This window comes from Phragmites australis, chromosome 2, assembly GCF_958298935.1.
Source record: "Phragmites australis chromosome 2, lpPhrAust1.1, whole genome shotgun sequence".
Taxonomy (NCBI): domain Eukaryota; kingdom Viridiplantae; phylum Streptophyta; class Magnoliopsida; order Poales; family Poaceae; genus Phragmites; species Phragmites australis.
Genome location: NC_084922.1, coordinates 6,026,992 through 6,048,405, shown reverse-complemented (window position 1 = coordinate 6,048,405; position 21,414 = coordinate 6,026,992). Strand labels below are relative to the sequence as shown.

Genomic DNA, 21,414 nt, shown 5'->3' with positions numbered 1-21,414 from the left:
GGTGCGTAGCATCTTCTGGTGTTCTTTAACATACGGGGCCACTACAACTGATTATTGCAAAACTATGAAATGTGCTTGTGTGAATAAAATGAGATCTTTAGTGCGGAATGAGTTTGCACCTATCGTCCCTTTCCTCTATAGCCTCCCCTCATGGTAAGATACAGACACACCAATCAATTTGAGATTTATATAGTCAACGCAGAAATAAATGACCTCCTTGGTTCCCCAGCCCTTAGCCATGCATCCTTCCGACCGATTTTGGTTACAAACAAATTTCATCAGAACTCCCATGAACCTCTCGAAAGGGTACATCTGATGCAGAAACATAGTGCCAAGAATCTTTATTTCTTTCACAATGTGAAAAATGAGATGCACCATGATATCAAAAAACAATGGAGGGAAACACGCCTCAAGCTGGGATAGTCTCAACCATGCCTTCATGCAGCTTATTTAGCTTGGTCGGATTGATGGCCTTCTGTGATATCATATTGAAGAATGAACACAACATTATGATTGGGTTTCGGACCTTCGGCGACATAATACCTCTAATTGCAATTGAAAGCATCTGTGTCATCAACACATGACAATCATGAGACTTCATGCTAGTTAATTTCAAGTCTTTCATGTTTACTAGTCTCTTTATGTTGACGGAGTAACCGAATAAAACTTTGATTCCATGCAAGCACTTGCACATTACAATTTTCTCTGTCTTACTCAGACTATAGCTAGCGGGACCAAGATATTAGTCGTCTTTTTCCATATATTCGAGATATATATCTTGTTTGAGTTGCAAAAGTTTTATGTCCTTCTGTGCTTGGAGTGTATCCTTTGCTTTGCCAGATATGTGAAGTATCGTACCAATCAAGCTATCACACACATTCTTCTCAATATGCATGACATCCATTGCGTGTTGAAACACCAAATCCTTCCAATATGCTAGGTCATAAAAAACAGATTTCTTTTTTAACATAGGAGTTGTAAGATTAGATTTCGGAACCAGTGTACTCTCATGTCCCTTTCTAAGGATAACCCTAAATCCCTTTACCATCTCATATACCTGTCTCCTAATGCGATGCTTAGGAGGTGATTGAGTCTCAACTTCCCATCAAAAGCTCTCGTGTTGCTGCGGTACGAGTGATCTTTGCGAAGAAATTTATGACGACCTAGTTACACCATTTTTGGGCAGTTCTTTAGCCACAAGCTTTCTATGTCATCCAAGCAATACACGCATGCAAAGTAGCTTTTGACAGTCTAGCCCGATAGGTTATCGAGAGCTGGCCAATCTTGGATTGTTACGAACAACATTGCGCGTAGGTTGAAGTTCTCTCATTTGTATTCATCCTATACCCACAAACCATCATTTCGCAGCGTTACAAGATCTTCTATTAAAGGTTTCAGATAGACATCAATATCGTTGTTAGGTTGCCTCGGCCCTTGTATCAACACTGGTATCATAATGTACTTCCACTTCATACACAACCAAGGAGGAAGGTTGTAGATACATAGAGTCACAGGCCTAGCGCTATGACTATTGCTCATGTTGCCGAACGAATTCATCTCATTCGTACTCAACCCAAATAATATATTCCTCACATCTTCTGCATATGACTTCTTGTATTTTCTATCGATGTTTCCTCATTGCGTAAAATCAGTGGGATGTCTCAATATTCCATCATTCTTACACTCCTTGGCATGCCATCTCATCATTTTGGCATGCCCCCTCACTGCTGGCCCATTAGGAACCGACAATGATGAATCAACATATATGGCCGGTTGTAGGAGGTTTTTCCTAAACTATCACATAATAATTGTCTACAAAACTAATATAACACTTTCTCAAACTGTTGGAACATCACACAAGAATTATTTCAGAGAAACTTTCGGAATACATGAGCATATGACATTGGTGTTTCTCTGTCACTTTTATTTTGTTTCCCTGATATTTTTATTTTGTTCCCTAGCTACCATGAGTTATCATCACTAAACAGAAAAAGATGCAATGATGTTCTCGTTCTGTAGAACTTATTGAAATGAGCGCAATAGTTAAAATTGGTCCTGAATTGGATGCTTTGGTTTTAAAACACATGCACATCTAATTCTCTATGCTTGGCTGCTCGCTCACTTAGCTTGCAACTGGAACCAAAAAAAAAAAGAGAGAGAGAGCAGAAACTCGGATTAATGTGGTCGATGCATGATCAGCCCAACGGGTACCTGGTCATGCATATATGTCATATATGCCACAACCTAGCTAGAGTGGTAGACACGTCGCCTTGATCAGTTATTGTTTGGTTAATGTCAAAACAAACAAGAAAAGGTACAGACACTGTACACACATGAGAGCATCCACACAGTAGAACATCAAACAGTCACCTGCAACAGAACCAATCTTGAGTGACAGCATCAAGTTCTTGAGGACAACAAGCATGACAATCATCTACCCAGATGGAAATTGATGTAGACTAGGTAGCAATATAAACATAACATACTAATTTGCCCCTAATTTGCCTAAAGGGGTATAAGTACAAGTCGATCTGCAACCTAATCTCACAATCTCAATACAATGAGTTCGAAAGTTAATTAAACATCAAATTGATAAATGGATAACAAATAAGAAAAGGTGGAGAATATTCTACATATACGATTACACTAGCTAGGGCAGATCAGAAGAAGATTGATGTTGCCATGTTCATGTGTTACCTCTTCATGAACTCGCCATGCCTTTCATCTCCTCCGGCAATGTCCACGCCGAACAGCTTAATAACAACACGGGCCTCAATAGCAATCGCATCGGACGCGCCTTCATCCTGCTTCTTGTGCATCTTCCTGTAGTCGATGAGTAGATGCTTCTCCGGCGCGTACGTCGACCGGGAGAAGGCCACGGTGTCGCCGGCTTGAAGGCTCTTCTCCCGGACGAAGCGGCTCCAGCCCTTGGTGAGCACGTAGCTCTGGCTGCTGTTCCAGTATGAGTACCGGAACCGCCACACCTTCCCCTCGCCGTCCTCGAAATTAAGGAGCACGCCGTTGCCGATGGCCGTCTCCGGAGCGCGCTTCAGCGAGAAGTGCTTCTCGGCGTGCTGCTTGGGTACGACGAGGCGGTTCAGCTTGCCGACGTCGCTGGGCGTCACGGTCTTCTCGAAGAGCGGCGCGCGTGCCCACGCCGGCGTCGGCTGCGCGCGCGCGCCAGTGCCGCGGCCGCGGCGCAGGCCCTGACGCAGCTCGTCAGCATAGGTGTGCTTGCGCAGCATGTCAACGATCTCGGATTTGGAGTGCGCGGCCAGGAAGGCGAGCTCGCCCTCAGGCGCGGACTCCTCTGGGAAGTTGACGACGGCTTCGCGGCCGCGGTAGCGGAGCGCGGCCACGTCGTAAGCGCGCGCGGCGGTTTCCTCGTCGGGGAACGTGCCGAGCCACACCCGCGCGTGGCGCTCGTAGATCTGCGCGCCCCAGCGCCCGTTCGGCTGCGGCACGACGCCCTTAAACCTCGAGGATTGACTCGGCAGCAGCTGCAGCGCCACCAATCCGTCGGCACCCGATTGCTGGGACGAGTTCGAGGAGGCGAAGGCCATCTTGGTGCCGGACTCCACCGTGGGAATCGATGTCTCGGCGGAGTGCCACGAGAAGGCCATGCTGTAGGTACTACTATTTTTTTTTTTTTGATTCCGGTACTACTATTTTGCTGCCTGTTCGGGTATGAATGTCATTGGTGGTTGTGTGCATATATTGAGTTTGGTATTCCCATTTTAGACCTGTATCTTTGTCTGTTTGTGTTTATTCATTGGCGTATGTGTCTGCATTTTAATTACACTGCCGCAGGGATTGTTATTTTATGCTAATTAGGGCCTTGATTTTGGACTCAGCATTAGTGTTATGAGATTTTGTTTCATGAACTTGGATAATGTTGATGTTTTGGGTGGCACTTGCACAAATTTCTGTATAGTTGCTGGCATGTGTATCTACACATATATATGGACACACACGCATGTGTGTTGTTGTATATATACACAAGAATATTTATAAAATAAATTGTGTTTGTATTTTTGTGGTTTCTTCTTCATCGTTTTCAGTATCCTTTTTTGTATTCTCCTACACTATTCTTCGTTGTGTCCTACAAACTACATCTACATTCTTTCACATTTCAGGCATTAGTCATATGCACGTGCATTGCATTTTTCACCAACTTGTGCATACGAAATTTATGAAATCTTGTACTAATTATCTATCTATATGTGATCATGCATGTTAATTTAATCATGGTAAATATTTTTTACAGTTAGCCAACTTGACTGATGGCTGAGTAGCCACAATAAAGGAGTGTGTGTTTTTAATGCATGCTGTTCTCACTATCCGTACAATCATGGCAGTTACCCAAGAATATTTTTGGAGAAACAAACTAAGGAAATTGGTTAGCAAGAAATCTAATTTCACAGCAATATGCCCCATGGATGGATGACTATTAGGGTCGCCATTAAGGATCCCGATGCCTCTAGGCTATATTGGTCTGAGCCCAAGGACTATCAGCCTCAGCATACCTCAAGTATCCCATGACTCCGGAGGGGTTCCGGAGGTCATGACTTTGGGGTCTTTTGGATTCTTGGAGCTATCAATCCTTCAAAAAGACCAGACCTAGAGAAGTTCATTTACGCATACGCCCTCGCCATCAAAGCTAATGGAGGCGGGCATGCCACCATGGCCAAGTGCTTTCCTCTCGCTCTAGAGTGAGTAGCCTTCCAATCGTTCTAGGTGCTAGAGCCCGGGTCTATCTATGCCTAGGCCCAGCTCAGAGACATCTTCTGTAACAACTTCCAATGTATCTTCGTCAAGCTAGTGACTTCCAGGAGTCTGTATGCCATTAAGCAACAGCCTGGTGAGACCCTCTGGTAGTATTTCAAGAGGTTCGCCCAAACCAAGGCCTAGGTGAAGGGCATCTCAGAGTCGTCGGTCATTGACGCCGCCACCCAAAGTCTGGCCTTCAGGCCTCTCTTTGATCGACTACATCAATGCCCGGCGCTCAGTAAGCACCCTCATGTGCAAGTTCGAGGAATACGCACGTGTAGAACAGGAGCGGCTTTGTCGGGAGATCGTGCATGTCTCCACAACCTCCTGGTGCGAGCCCGAGAACCCCACCTCCCAAGTGGGGTCTTCGCATGCCCTACCACCTCCATCGGTAAAAAGGGGCTCCAAGGAAGCTGAGGGCGTCGGGGCACGCAGGCCCCGGAAAAAACAACAGCGCGGTGTGCACAACATCACTCAAACATGAGGGGCTCCAAGCATGCCCCACTCTAGGGCGTGGCCGGGGATGCTACGAAGCCTTCCCCGAGCGGCAGCATGCCCTAGGTCGACAGTTATACGAAGGATATTGGTGCACGCTGCATGGGGCAGGACGTGCCCACAACACCAAAGATTGTTGGATGAACATCACCTTTTGAGAGGAGTACCTAGAAAGGCAGGCAGCAAGCACAATTGGGGACATGTTCGGCGATGAGCAGCAAGCCGCCAGATTGATCACCTGTCCTCACAGAACCCTCCCTCACTGGCTCTACATCCGTCACCGCCGCTACCTACGGTGCAGCACATCGATGAAGGGTACTGTTCTAGGCGGTTGGTCTTATACATAACAGGGGGAGGACCCTTTGATGGCTCCTTGTAGCAGCAGCGGTGAGACTATGCATGTGGGGTCAACCACGTCGGAGCCACCAACAACCACCAACAGGTCCCTGGATGGGCCAAAGCCCTTGTAACCTTCTCCCACGATGACGCTATGGGAGTAAACTTCCCTCATACTGATGTGCTAGTCATCACGACCAACATCGCTGAAGTCAAAGATCTGAGGGTGTTGATCTATGAAGGAAGCTCCACATATATCCTATTCGTACATGCCTTTGACCAGCGCTGTATTCCATGAAGCCAACTCTCTGTAGCCCGGTGGCCCTGTCAAAGGTTCAATGAGGCTCCCCTCGATGCCCTGGGCTGAATAGAGCTACCAGTCGCCTTTGATGAAAGCTCCGCTATGTGAATCGAGATTATCACCTTTGACGTCATGGAATGCCCTACACATACAATGTCATCATGGGCTGAGGAACTCTGAACAAGTTTGGAGCAGTCTCCCATCACAATTACCTCTACATGAAGATACCTAGGCCCTAGGGACTTATCTCTGTACATGCCGATCAATCCTTGGTTAGGCACATTGAATATGGGCACCCCACCCCTCCCGATAGATGCCACATGCATAACTTGGTTGAAGGTCCCTTTAAAGACCCCTCTCCGACGTGCCCTGAACACCGGGTCCCTCAAAGGCCACAGTCGGAGGGGGATGTCAAGCATGTCCAATTAGAAGTAGGGAGTCCCATCCGAACTTTCCAAATCGGGGCTAACCTCACTTCGGAGCAGGAAGCCCAGTTCATAGCCATCCTAAGGGACAACTCTGACGTATTTGTATGGTCTCCACAGGATCTCCCCAGAGTCGATCACCACATCATTGAACATGCCCTATGGGTCAGCCCGCAGGCCTAGCCTGTTTGCTAGGGTCTTCGGAAGTTGTCCATAGAATGAGCAGAAGCTGCAAAGGAGGAGGTCCAAAAGCGGTTGGAGGCCGGCGTCATCCGAAAAGTCATCCATTCGGAGTGGCTGTCAAATCCCGTCCTATTCAAGAAGCCTAATGGGAAATGGCGCATGTGCATCGACTTCATGGCACTCAGCAAAGCCTGTCTCGAGACTTGTACCCGCTCCCTCACATAGACCAGCTGGTGGACTCCACCATGGGCTACGAATAGCTGAGCTTCCTAGACACGTACTCCGAATACCACCAAGTTTGAATGGTTGCTGAGGACGAGGGCAAAACCAGCTTTATTATCCCCTTTGGGGTGTACTGCTACGTTCGGATGCCTTTTGGCCTTCAAAATGCCGGAGCTATCTTCTCCCGCCTAGTGCACGAAATCCTGGAACAACAGTTAGGACACAACTTGGAGGCCTATGTTGATGACATAGTCATTAAAAGCAAGCTTGAATCTGACCATGTTGCAGACCTACAGGAAACCTTCAATAGCCTCTGGGTCACCAGCGTGTGACTTAACCTAGAGAAGTGCAGGTTCGGTGGCAAAGTTGGAAAGTTACTGGGGTACCTCATCTCTAGGTGAGGCATCAAGGCTAACCCTATCAAAATCCGTGCCATCACAGAGATGGCACAACCCACCACCTCGAAGGGGTTCTAGCGCCTGGCTGGTCGCTTGGCAGCCTACAACCGTTTCCTTGCCAAGTCTGTCGAGCATAACCTTCCATTCTTCAAAACATTGAGGGGCTCCGACCATTCACATGGATGACAAAGTGTCAGGACGCCTTTGAGGCCCTTAAAGCCCACCTTTCCAAACTCAACACACTTGCTATATCCCTTCCTAGAAAGGGGCTCCCCTGTACCTATCCGCCTCTACCTCTGGTGTAAGTGTCATACTCATACAGGAGGAGGAGAATGAAGTCCGCTCTATTCAGAGGGCAATTTTACTACATTTTGGAGGCCCTAGCCGAGGCCAAAACGAGCTACACACAGCTCAAAAAGGTGGCATATGCCCTTTTGGTAGCATCCCTCAAGCTCTAGCACTACATCCTTACCCACAACATCACTGTACCAATCTTGTATCCACTGGGCGATATGTTCTGCAATCGGGAGGTGACGGGACGCAACAAGTGGGCAGTAGAACTTGCACCCTTCGTAGTGTAGTTTGTAGCCCGTAAGACCATCAAGTCACAGGTCCTAGCTGACTTCGTCATCGAATGGACTCCCCTGTCCGTAGGTGTCACGCCCGATTTTAACAGATAAAATCAGATGCAGCTTATGTGCGCCTAGGATGTTTAACACACATAAGGACATTACAGGTGAAGTAACAAAAGCAATACTTTAACTTACAATTATTCAACTCTTACATTAAATACTTCACCTAAACAACTCTATTGGCTAAACGACAACAACTAAATGATGGTAGCAGAACGAAGCATCAGTGACCAAGCACTCCATAGACATCGACCAGAAGACACACTCCTAGATCACCAGGTTAACTTAAAAATCTTTAAAGTCCTCCACTGAGCAGCATATGTATTATGAGAGATAGTAAGGGTGAGTACATGGAGTACTCAGTAAGTGCGAGAAAATAATGAAATATAGGCTTTTAACAAAAATAGGCTAATACATAGTATATTTGCGTAAATGCAAGTAAAAAAAATAGTTATGTATTTGAAAAGCATTAAATAGTTATTAAGTGAATGTAACCCAAACCACCCAACAACTAACCATCCCATAAACCATAACCAACTAGTACCACCTGTACTATACCAAAACCATGACCATAACTATACCAAAAACCAACTGATCATGTGAGGATCCAAGTCTCTCATGACCATGAGCATGACTGCTATATCAGATTTTACACTATGCAGAGGTTGTATAACTTTCCCACGAGTTGTGATTTCATCATCTGTAAGTAAGTGACTAAAGTCTTCATGTTGTAGTACCGGCCAAGCACTATACACACTTCTAAGGTGTGTTACCAGGAGATCACTACGAAGCCTTTACAAAGAATTCTCCCACTATGTATCACCATCAGTCCAGGTTTCACTGCTAGGATTTACACGAGTCTAACTCTAACCTAGAAGCCCCCTCTTGTGCCTTGTGGAATCTAGAAATTAACTTCCCTAATCCACGCCTCCAATCTGGCCCACACAACACTGGGAGTACTGTAATTAATCTGCTAAGCGTACCCATATCGGCCTCATGTTTGTACGAATCTTCTTGGGTTGTCACTCCAGGAACCGGTCCTTATTTAGGTCACTTGAGTAAAGACTAAACTAATGACATATCTATGATCACATTCATAACCACCTATTTGCTCAAGGCCTAAAGTTTCATATTCCTCTCCCTCTTGAATTGGAGTCATCCTCGACTTAAGCCCATCTTCTTCTCGTAAATATGGTTTCAAATTTGAAATGTTAAATGTGGGACTAACCCCAAAATCTACAGTTAGGTTCAATATGTATGCATTATCATTGATTTTCTCAATTATCTTAAATGGTCTATCAGCTCTAGATATCAATTTTGACTTTCTTAATTCTGGAAAACTATCCTTCCTCAAATGCAACCAAACTAAATCACCCGTTTCAAATTTTATTTCCTTCCTACCTTTATTTCCAGCAATCCTATACTTTTCAGTCATGCTCTCTATATTCTTTTTAGTGGTTTCATGCAACTTAAGAATAAATTCAGCACGTTTCTTAGCATCTAAATTAAATCTTTCAAAAGTAGGCAAAGGTAGTAAATTAATAGGAGCACGGTGATTAAATCCATACACTACCTGGAATGAATTTACCTTGATGGTGGGGTGTAGAGATCTATTGTAAGCAAATTCAATATGTGGTAAACACGCTTCTCACATCCTCAAATTCTTCTTTAGAACTACTCGTAACATGGTCGATAATGTACGTTTGACAACCTCTGTTTGACCATCATTTTGGGGATGACACATAGTAGAAAACAACAAATTTTTTCCCTAATTTATTCCAAAGTGATCTCCAAAAGTTACAAATCATCTATGTTTGTAGCATTATCGCTCTTATGACAAGGTATAAAATATATCATTTTAGAAAAACGATCAACAATTACAAATATGCTATCTCTCTCCCTCTTTATAGTAGGCAATTCTAAAACAAAATCCATGAAAATATCCTCCTAAGATGCACTAGGAACAGGAAGAGGCATATAAAGACCATGTGGATTTAAACAAGACTTAGCTATATTGCAAGTGGTGCAACATGATATGTAGCGCTCAACGTCACGTCTCATCTTTGGCCAAAAGAAATGAGAGGTCAGTACATCTTCAATCTTCTTTGCTCCAAAATGTATCATCAATCCTCCTACATGTGCCTCCTGTAACAACAAAAGACGAACGGAGCTAGTTGGAATGCATAACTTGTTAACACGATAGAGCAATCTGTCATTCAACACATATTTATTCCATATTTTTTCTTGTTTACAATGTTCAAGCACTTCTGTAAAGTCTAAATTAGCAGCATACAAGTCCTTAATGGTCTCTAAACCAAAAATCTTATGATCAAGTTGAGATAACATAGTATAACGCCTAGAAAGCTCATCAGCAATTACATTTTTCTTTCCTTTCTTATGTTTTATGATATATGGAAAAAGACTCAATAAATTCTACCTATTTAGCATGTTGTTTATTCAGTTTAGCTTGACTTATAATATGTTTCAGCGATTCATGATCAGAATGTATAACAAATTCTTTGGACCATAGATAATGTTGCCAAGTTTCAAGCATACGAACTAAAGCATACAATTCTTTATCATAAGTGGAATAATTCAGACTTTGCTTCTTGCTTGATTTTTTTTTTGCGAATGTGACACAAACTCAAAAAATCTTCTATTATCTTTTCTAAGACCAGTGAGGTACGTTGGTCACAATTTTTTTCTCAAAGAGCAGGGGTATAAAGGTAATAAAAAGACACACACTCTCTCTCCCTGAACTTTGGCTATGTCTGCTTCTGCTATGAATTGCTACTTGAACTTTGTAGGATAATGCTCGATATGAAAGGTGTATGGGGGTGTCCAAGAGCAGCTAGAAACAGATATACTCAAACTATGTTGTGGAGGCAAAAATGAGTGGGTAGTTGAATCCGACTAGGTGGTCGAACCCGAAAAGATGGTTGAATCCGAGAAGGTGGGCCATTTCGACTAGGTGGTCAAAGTGCCTGGTCGGGACCTCGAGTGGGTGGTCGGAGTGGCTGGTCAGGACCCCGAGTAGGTGGTTGGAGTGCCTGGTCGGACCCCGAGTGGGTGGTCGGAATGACTGGCCGGGACCACAAGTTGATGGTCGACTCGACCAGTGGTTGAACTCGAGTAGATGGTTAAAGCGACTAGTGGTCAAACACGACATGATGGTTGACACGACTGGTGGTCGAACTCGAGTAGATACACAATTTCGGCTATAGCAAACAAGGTCAGACCAAGATACACGATAACTAAACAGCAAGACTCGACACTAGAAACTAGATCACAATGACTCAGCCAGCAACAAAGACACCGACGATGGACTCAAACTCAACAACACGAATACTGAAAACAAAATTACAAAAGCACAAAGTGGTGTGGACATCGAAAAAACTAAGGTATAAATATTTTTGTGGGGCAATTTTCTGGACTCTAGGTAATGGAAAACAACGAAACAAAGGGGATAACTGAGATTACCTAACGGACAACCGAGGCTCTGATACCACTTGATGCGTATTTACCCGATCTTCTGAAAGGTAATATGATAAGTCGATTGGTGGAGCTTCGATGTTGATGTCCAAAGGTTCCGAACAGAACAGATCAAGAACCCTTACAACCACTACACCACACTCTGTAGTTATCAACCGTGCCAAGATGCGGTTAACCTCGCCAAGAAGGCTTTTGCTGCAAGCGAATCAAGAACACAAGCAAAAACAGATAGATGCAATCTGAATATTGCTAATTACCAAAGAAGTACTCGAGTTAGGGTTCAACAAACTGATAAACAGCGAAACTATCTAAAACAGAATAATCTAAGCTAAACCCAAGTCTAAATTACGATGAATACTGTGTATATATAGGGGACGTGACGAGGTCGATATAGGGTTGTGCAACCATGGAAAGAGGCGTGCACAACTTGGACTATGACCCCGACACGATTATAAGACCCAACTAGGTCCAAAATGATGGTACGGCATATTATTTATTTGATTCTGACTAAACTATAAGAAATATTTAGTCAAGATCATAGCCATTGGAAATGGCTCGTTGTAAGCTTTCTAGAATGTCCAAGATTGCCAAAAATGGAGTTCGTATAAAAGAATTATGCTCGTTTTACTGACATGTTGTCCTGCGACTCGACCACGACCACGACTAGAGCTCAACCTCGAGTCCGAGTAGACTTGTCCTTCGAAGGGTGACATCCGAGTAAGGTTGTGGTGCTTCTCCCAAAAAATCACAAGAGTTTACTAGTAATCCATTCAAGGAAGCATGAACATCAAGGAACAAGTTCGCGTGCTCTTGTAATTAGACCTTGTATGATTTGAAAAATATTAATAGTATTGATCATATCTGAAGGAGCCATAGGCTCATCACCTAGATCTGTAGGCCTGCACATGGCTCCACAGTGCACCCACATGATAGAAGCTTCTGTCGTCACCAAGGCCAAGCTGTCCCCCTACTGACCTCAGCATAGCCACAACACAGATGTGTGGATTGGGTCAGGTTCGAAGGGGGAGGGGGCACCAGTGGAAGGACGGAGGAGCACCGGGTAGCCAGATCAAGCCAACACAGGTGGCAACACTAAGCTGATGCATGTGGCGAGTAGTAGCCCATGACGGAGGTCGAGGAAACCTAAACTTGGGGACGAGGAACACCAAAAACAGGTGGAGGGAGATGGGGAAAGGGTGGGGGTTGCTGCTATGGCTTTGCACCCACCGCTGTCGAAGCCGAACCTGTTCGCAACGGTGGGGGGAAGGATGTCGGGGAGGGGGGCTTGGTAGTGGTACGGTTGGATCACCTCCTGAGTCACCTGATGAGAGGGCTCATGAGGCCCATCCTCATGAGAACAATTTATTTTATCATTTGTAGACCCTTATTTTCGGCACAAACGGTGCTCGTAAAATGTGAGCCATGCATGCGCGCCTAGCATATAGATAACATTATGGGGCTACGCGCACTGTGACCTCGCCCATTTTATTGGTCTCTAAAAAAAACACTCGGCTTCCATCATTCTTTGTCTCTTATATAGTTGGTCAGAGCCTTTTGGGAAGGGAGGGACTGCCCCATGAATTCATGAGTTTATTCAAATCTCTACTAATTAAATTTTAAGGATTTCGATCCGAAGAAACTCCCCTTTTCCAAATGGGACCCTCAATCGAGATCTACCCCTTTTAATTGGAGGTTCAAATTCAAGCTTATACAAAAAAAATTAACCGAAGCTTATCGATTTTTTAGAAGTTACATTTTTTTATCACTCTTAGATAATGGAAGAAACTTTCCGTTTCTACATCGTGGGAGCTCAATCATCGATAGGTGATGGTTTCCTCAGGACGTGAGCTAAATTGAATCTACGGTGAGATTCTCTCTGTGCGTGCCTCCGTATCATAAGACGCAGATTGCCCTTGGATTTGTCTTCATCTTCTTTTTATAGGTGGCGTTGGCTATACTTATTTGTTCCATGACAATTTGACCAGTGTACTTAGGCCAGCCCGCGCTACCATACCCACCCACCTCCCGGCCCATCTCGATCTCTGCATATATATGCTGGCACAGGGCACTACCGCAGCTGCCGAGTGCAATAGCCGGTCGGCACGGCCGCCGTACTTGCTCGAGGACGCGAAAAGGCATTTTTCTTGGCTGGCATTTTTAGTTTTGTCCTAGAATGAAACAATTGGTGCGGCTGCATGCATGCATGCCTGCCAAACTTAGCGGCGTGGTCGATCTTATTTAAAAGTTTTACGGATTTCTTCCATACATTCTTGTTGATTTTGAATCTTCAAAATCCTAAAACTTTCAAATGAGATATCCCATTCGTGATTCAGTTGAACCCAAAATAGTCTTCAAAATAAGATTTATGATAGTTGGATTGTTGCACTAGTCATTGTAGTAGTTTTTCTCTGAGATATATTGGCCAGTGGAAGTAAGTTGGCACTGAGCCCACTAGAATTGGATTCTCACCTTCTACGTATTAATGAACATCTCTCCGTCTAATTGAGTTGTTTTAGTAGTTTTTCTTGATTGCTCCATAATCCCTCGTTCTGCTTCTTGCTGGCATCTTTATATTGTTTCATGAAGCAAAATAAGAATGGCAAAAACCAAGTAGCACTTCTTTTGGTATGTGCAGTAAAAGCAGGAATGATGGGCATAAAGTAGTGGAACACGCTAACAATAAATAAAACAACATCTATGAACTAAAGAAAATATAACTAAGGGAGCGTTGCTGATGAATTCTCGGAGAGACTGCCCCAAATTAAAGTCGATAATTGTCTACTACTGTGACACTATTCATAAACTATCGGAACATTTCATAGGAGAATTTTCGAAGAAACTTTCAAAATACATGTGCATATTACGACATTGGTGTTCCTCTGTCACTTTGTTTGTTTCACTGATATTTTACGTGCTAGCGTCTTTATATTGTCGCATGGAACAAAATAAGTCGGACGAAAACCAAGTAAATATTAGCACTTATTTATTGCAAGTGTAAAAACAGGAATGTTGGGAATGAACTGGTGGGACACTAGATACAAATTAAATACTATATATGCCATATGCGAACTAATTATGAAAGGATATCTCTTGTTCACTAGTTCGGGGAGCGTTGCAGGTGAAATTCTCGGAGAGATTGCCTAAACTAGTGCATAATAATTGTCTACAAAACTAATATAACACTATATATTGTAAACTGCTGGAACATATCACAAGGATTATTTCCGAGAAACTTTCGGAATACATGTGTCACTTTTGTTTCGTTTCCCTGATATTTTTATTTTGTTCCCTAGCTAACATGAGTTATCATCACTAAACAAAAGAAGATGCAATGATAGTCTCGTTCTGTAGATCTTATTGAAATGAGCACAATAGTTAAAATGGGTCTTGAATTGGATGCTTTGGTTTTAAAAGATACGCACATCTATTTTTTAATAAATAGAAACATGTTCAAATGCAGGTGGTGGCCGATCGGTGGCGGAGTGTTGGATGGGGGGGGGGGGTCTATATGGCCCTTCTTTTGAAATTGAAACCGAAACTTCGCTACATATAACTAAATTGAAGCATAAGTTGTTCAATGGCCTAACCTAAAAAGAAAATTGTTAGATGGCCTCTTGTTTTTTGTTTCTCAAGCTCCGACATTTGTGGGCGATCATATGTTATCAAGCTGTGCGGGCTCAGTGCTTGGCTGCTTGCTCACTTAGCTAGCTTGCAACTGGAACAAAAAAAATGCAGAAACTCAGATTAATGGCGGTGGATGCATGATCAGCCCAAGGTGGTACCTGACCATGCATATGTGTCGTATATGCCACAACCTAGCTAGAGTAGTAGACTCGTCGCATTGATCAGTTATTGCTTGGTAAATGTCAAAACAAACAAGAAAAAGTATGGATACTGTGCACACAGGAGAGCATCCACACTGTAGAACATGAAACCGTCACCTGCAACAGAACCCAATCTTGAGTGACAGCATCATGTTCTTGAGGATAACAAGCATGACAATCATCTACCCAGATGGAAATTGATGCAGACCAAGTAGCAATATAGAGATAGCATACTAAGATTCTAGCCTCTAATTTTCCCGAAGGGGTATAACTACAAGTTGATCTGCAACCTAATCTCACAATCTCAATACAATGAGTTCGAAGTTAATTGAACATCAAATTGATGAATGGATAGCAAATAAGAAAAGGTACGGTGGAGAAGATTCTATATATACGATTACACCTAGCTAGGGCAAATCCAGAAAATTCATGTTGCCATGTAAATGTGTTACCTCTTCATGAACTCGCCATGCCTTTCATCTCCTCCAGCTAGCAATGTCCACGCCGAACAGCTTAATAATGACACGGGCCTCAACAGCAATCGCATCGGCCGTGCCTTCATCCTGCTTCTTGTGCATCTTCCTGTAGTCAATGAGTAGATGCTTCTCCGGCCCGTACATCGACCGGGAGAAGGCCACGGTATCGCCAGCTTTAAGGCCCTTCTCCCGGACGAAGCGGCTCCAGCCCTTGGTGAGCACGTAGCTCTGGCTGCTGTTCCAGTACGAGTACCGGAACCGCCACACCTTCCCCTCGCCGTCCTCGAAGTTGAGGAGCACACCCTTGCCGGTGGCCGTCACCGGAGCGCGCTTCAGCGAGAAGTGTTTCTCGGCGTGCTGCTTGGGCACGACGAGGCGGTTCAGCTTGCCGACGTCGCTGGGCGTCACGGTCTTCTCGAAGAGAGGCGCGCGCGCCCAAGCCGGCGTCGGCTGCGCGCGCGCAACCGTCCCGCGGCCGCGGCGCAGGCCCTGACGCAGCTCTTCAGCATAAGTGTGCTTGCGCAGCATGTCAACGATCTCGGATTTGGAGTGCGCGGCCAGGAAGGCGAGCTCGCCCTCGGACGCGGACTCTTCTGGGAAGTTGACGACGGCTTCGCGGCCGCGGTAGCTGAGCGCGGCCACGTCGTAGGCGCGCGCGGCGCTTTCCTCGTCAGGGAACGTGCCGAGCCACACCCGCGCGTGGCGATTGTAGATCTGCGCGCCCCAGCGCCCGTTCAGCTGCGGCACGACGCCCTTAAACCTCGAGGATTGGCGCGGCAGCAGCTGCAGCGTCGCCAACCCGTCGGCACCCGATTCCTGGGAAGAGTTCGAGGCGGCGAAGGCCATCTCAGTGCCGGAGTCTACCGTGGCAATCGATGTCCCGGCGGAGTGCCACGAGAAGGCCATGCTGTAGGTACTAATATGTTGCAAGCTCTTCGGGTATGAATGTCATCGGTGGTTGTGTGCATATATTGACTTTGGTATTTCCATTAAAAAAAGTGATAATCGTTATTAATAATAGATTTTATATCTAATGAATCACTATTAGTTACAGATTACGATCTGTCACTAATAACTGAATATAAGTAATGGATCGTAACAGTAACCTGTCATTTATAATTGATAAATATTTTTCATATTTTTTTACATAAAAAAGTTAAAAAAAAAACCTTTTTTCACTTAAGCTATCCCAAAGACAGAGGCCCATTGCATATCACGTCATTTTAAAACTGTTTTCAGTTTTTGAACCACTACTGAAAACAGTTTAAAAAATAACATAGATATACGAACCCACATCCCAAACACAAGTTTTAGATCTGTATCTTTGTCTACTTGTGTTTATTCACCGGTGTATGTGTCTGCATTTTAATTACACTGCCGCAGAGACTGTTATTTTATGCTACTTAGGGCCTTGATTTTGGACTCAGCATTAGTGTTTTGTATATATATATATATATATATATATATATATATATATATATATATATATATATGTGTGTGTGTGTGTTTGTTTGTTTTATGTGTATGTGTATGTGTTGTCTCGTATATATACACAGGAATATTTATGAAATCAATTATGTTTGTATTTTTGTGGTTTCTTCGTCATCGTTTTCAATATCCTTTATTGGTATTCTTCTAGACTATTCTTCGTTGTGTCCTACAAACCAAATCCACATGCTTTCACACTTCAGGCATCAGTCATATGCATGTGCATTGCATTTTTCACCAACTTGTGCAAATCTTACGAAATTTATCAAATCTTGTACTACATATCTATCTATATGTGATCATGTTAATTTAATCATGCTAACTATTTTGTACAGTTAGCCAACTTGACTGATGGCTGAACAACCACAATAAAGGAGTGATGTTTTAATGCGTGGTGTTCTCACTATCCGTACGATCATGGCAGCTACCAGGGGATATTTTTGGAGAAACAAACTAAGGAAATTGGTTAGCAAGAAGTCTATTTTCACAATAATGCCCCATCACTACTGCAGAATATCTCATTAATGTCGGTTTCAAAATCGTCATTAGTTATCGGTTTCGAACTGACACTGATTAATTGGCAGTGACTATCAATATCGGGTATAGAACCGGCATTAAAAATCACTGCAGAATTATCAGTGCCGATCGTTCACAGGAACCGGCACTTATAGATATTCGACAGCCAAAAAAATCGCACAATCCAAAATACATCACATGCACATGCATCCATTCTTCTAATGTTTAAGTCACGATAAACATTTAATATATTAATTCAAACTATAGGCATTTCTAAAATTACATCAAATATCATTATGCATAGTTGATATCTAAAATATTAACTCCAAATATTACATCAAAATGATTAAGTGTATAAATGAGCGCACTAGCTGTTGCTTCAAACGAAAGTTCTATGGACTTACGTAAATAACGAAACTGTTACTATCACACTGAAACTTAATGTGTGACTAGTACTTTTCTTTCCGGACCTTCCTGCATTGAGGATCAAGTAATGTGTATCCCCATAGCTGGACAAGAAGACATAAGATGGAAGTCAAGCTACAATTCATCCGCATCCGAGTGTTCCAGTAAATATTCTACAGACAAAGAGCAACAATATAGAGAAAAAATTTAATATTATTGAAATAATCCTAGCTACAAACTACAGATTCATATCACCAACCGTTTCAGTTGCATGTAACCGCAAGAACCTAGGAGTCATTGCAAGCATATCCTCATTCTGTTCAAGCACTTTCAGTTTGAAATAGTTATAGTTTTGAAACATGTATCCAAGTTACAGGCTTGGCACATGTAGAAGCGCATAGACAACAGATCTTTCAGCCATAAGTCTTTGGTCTGTTTCAGAGCTTGATATTGTTAAAGTGATATATCCTTCTTTAGGAAAAGCAATGCTAAAAGAGATAGTGATCTTTATTTTATTGTTATCAGCCAATGTGGCTGTCACTATAGGTGGTGTGCCACCAAGGTTCGTAATAATGTCATGTAGCTGTTGTAGATGAGGAAGCATCTACATCAATCGGCATGTAAGTTTCTGAATTTGTTAATCGGCACATGTAGATAATCTCGTAATTATGTCAAGTCATCGATTACAGAACAAGGAAGTACCAAACTACTTACTCACTAGAAAGTGATGGTAACATCTAAAACACCGATATAGCGATACATATCTAATATCATGACATACACATCTAATAGTAAGCCAACAAATTTTGAACTAAAATACATATATAATTTCAGAACCTAAATTGACTAACTAAAATTACTAAATACAATTTGTTAACTACAATTTGCTAACTTGAATTTGAGAACTAACCCAGGTGTTTCGCGGCCCTTCCGGGTAGGAAGGGGATATGCCGTTGAGGACCTGGAGGCCAGGAGTACGAGGGTGGTCATCCAGACCCAGACGGCTGGATAGGATTGAGTGGCCGCCTCTACGCTGCCTAGATCTATGCCCTCCACCTCCTCTACCGTTGCTGCTCACCATGGGGACGTCGAGGAGGCGGCAGTAGGCTGGCACGCGACGAGGACGAGGAGGCAGCGTCGGATCAACGCACGACGAGGACGGGGAGCTGGCGGTCAGCGTGGCGAGGAGGAGGCAGCGGGCCGGCGCACGATGTGGACGAGGACGAGGAGGCTGCAGACAGGGAGGAGGCGGCGGTCAGGGAGGAGGAGCGGTGTCAGGCTAAATGGAGCAAACGAGAAGAACAGTTAAGTGCTGGATACACATATAACAGAGGCATCAGTGCTAGTTCTAGTTCCTACCGGTACTGAGAGTGACTATCAGTGTCAGTTCTTAAACTCCCGCGTACGAGCAATAATTGAGGTGCAAAGAACCAGCACTAATAGGCACTATAAGTACCGGTTCTTGGAGTCTCAATCGTGGTTCGCACACGGGAGTTTAAGAACCAGCACTGATACATCACCAATCCCAATTACACTCGAATAGACACCGATAAAATATTACTTATAGCCTGTTATGTAATAGCGCATGCATGGATGACGTAGTGATTTTGTTTTTGTTTGGCATGCAGTACTGTTGTTCATTCATGTGTTCTCTTATTGAGCTTATAGAATAGATATTTCAGTGACACATGGTGAACGCAAAATGGTATCCATGCATGACTTCAACTGTTTTGCACGTGTATGGGAGACCAAAAGAAGTCCAATATGGCGGCGCCAAAGGAATATACTAAATTCTGACACCATACTAGACTTTTGCATATATTATAGTTTTATTGGAACGGAAAGCTGATGTATATTTAATAATTAAAACAACACAAATTCGATCTTTTGTGGAGAATAAAATAAAATGAAGCACCAATTGCTGTGTACCTGGAACGGTGTCTTTCAGTGTTGTATATAATTGGATGTCGACATCGATTCGTACTAACCACTTGTCCATAAGTCCTTTGTAAGTTCAGAAGGATTGGATCCCATCTTCTTACTGCTGAGTTTTAAGATAGTTACGGGAGCTACCTAACTGTTTACCTAAGAAACGGGAAGGAAGAATGTGTTGAAATGCATGAATATTATTGTAATTTTTTTGCTACATTTGATTATATATTTCTGAACTTCTGTACTTTTGCAACCAGAAGAAAGTAGAATGTCCTGCATTATTTCTCTAGTTACCCATGGAGAACTTTACTAGGGGCATGAGCAGGTGAAACTCTGATCCCACAACCGAATCGAATTTGGGTCACACATAATAAAATGTCAGAGTCTTCGAAACAAAACAAGATCAAATGTGTCACAGTTTACTGAACATCTTTTTTTCTCACTCAGGGAAAGATTTTGCGCCAATTGGAATTAATCTTTGTACAAAATGGAAGGTCACACAGTTGTCTTTAAACTACTATGCGACTGATGTCGGTGCACCAAAGAGTTGTAGAGTTTACACTCCCTGTCTTTAAAATTTGCATCAGACATGACGATACCATCATACCATGGTTGTAGAGGCTTCGTAAACATATTCGCACTGGAAATACACATGGGTTGTCAATAAAAACTCATTAACTCTATAATTTTCTTGCCATGCTAATGTTGTATTTCTCCTTGGAGATATGAAGTGCGTACATAAAAATTGATCAAGCAAGATGGCCAAGTGGCGCGCAGCAGATGGATGCATGCAGTGGGAAGACCGGAAGAGGAGGGTGACCGATCCGAATGGGCAAGACGGCTAGGTTCATCCCCCTGCAAGAAACCTTTGGCCCCATCCATCCTGGGTCTCCTTATCTTCTGCTGCTGGTTTTGGACAGTTACTGCATTTCTAGTTACATTTTGACGATGACGTTTTAAAATTTGTGGGGGAGTTAGTTAGCTCAGGAACTTCATGAGACATGTGACAATGTTGCAGCAAAAATAAATATATAACTCCTACATTTGAGGCTTCCAGGAGTTTGTAGTGCATGCGACGTGCTACACCTCTAAATAATATGGACACTCACCAAAAGATTAATATCGTTATTTGGTTTCGTTGTTAAAAAAATACGCCACAAGTTGTTTTCATCATGAACTAGAGTTGACTTTTTGAAGATTGTCGTTACGGAAACACCAAGCAGCCCCTGAAAGTTTATAGCTCTTCTCTAGGAAAGAAAGCAGGACTATAGTTTGCATTTTAGCAGCAGCAGACACCGACTCAGAACATATTATTATAGATGGTTTTAGATCCTATCACAGACGATTGTAGATTCGGTTTTAAAAAAAGTATATGTGGTACCGATTTTGTTACAATTGATTTTAGCTCCGTCTATGATAGAGTTACACACGGATGGATTTTTTGAAAACTGTCTATATGTGGTTAGTATCATAGATGTATTTTGTTGATGAAATCCATCTGTGAGTTGGAGCCACATAC

The 21,414-nt window shown here is 43.3% G+C and overlaps 2 protein-coding genes across 2 annotated transcripts; both read right to left on the bottom strand.

The window, feature by feature from the left end:
- Positions 1-2,418: 2,418 nt before the first annotated feature.
- LOC133909797 (AP2/ERF and B3 domain-containing protein Os01g0141000-like) lies at positions 2,419-3,654 on the bottom strand. Its single transcript, XM_062352350.1, has one exon. It carries the CDS (start codon positions 3,621-3,623, stop codon positions 2,694-2,696), a length of 930 nt encoding a protein of 309 aa, XP_062208334.1. The 5' UTR covers positions 3,624-3,654; the 3' UTR covers positions 2,419-2,693.
- Positions 3,655-14,212: 10,558 nt separating this feature from the next.
- LOC133909796 (AP2/ERF and B3 domain-containing protein Os01g0141000-like) lies at positions 14,213-16,480 on the bottom strand. The gene is made up of 2 exons (XM_062352349.1): positions 15,531-16,480; positions 14,213-14,969 (listed from the first exon to the last, which is right to left on the bottom strand). The coding sequence occupies exon 1, from the start codon at positions 16,458-16,460 to the stop codon at positions 15,555-15,557; it is 906 nt and encodes a 301-aa protein (XP_062208333.1). The 5' UTR covers positions 16,461-16,480; the 3' UTR covers positions 14,213-14,969; positions 15,531-15,554.
- Positions 16,481-21,414: the final 4,934 nt, after the last annotated feature.

What these genes read in the sequence shown, in the direction of transcription:
- LOC133909797 (XM_062352350.1), bottom strand. Translation starts at nt 3,623, where the DNA reads ATGGCCTTCTCGTGGCACTCCGCCGAGACATCGATTCCCACGGTGGAG.
- LOC133909796 (XM_062352349.1), bottom strand. Translation starts at nt 16,460, where the DNA reads ATGGCCTTCTCGTGGCACTCCGCCGGGACATCGATTGCCACGGTAGAC.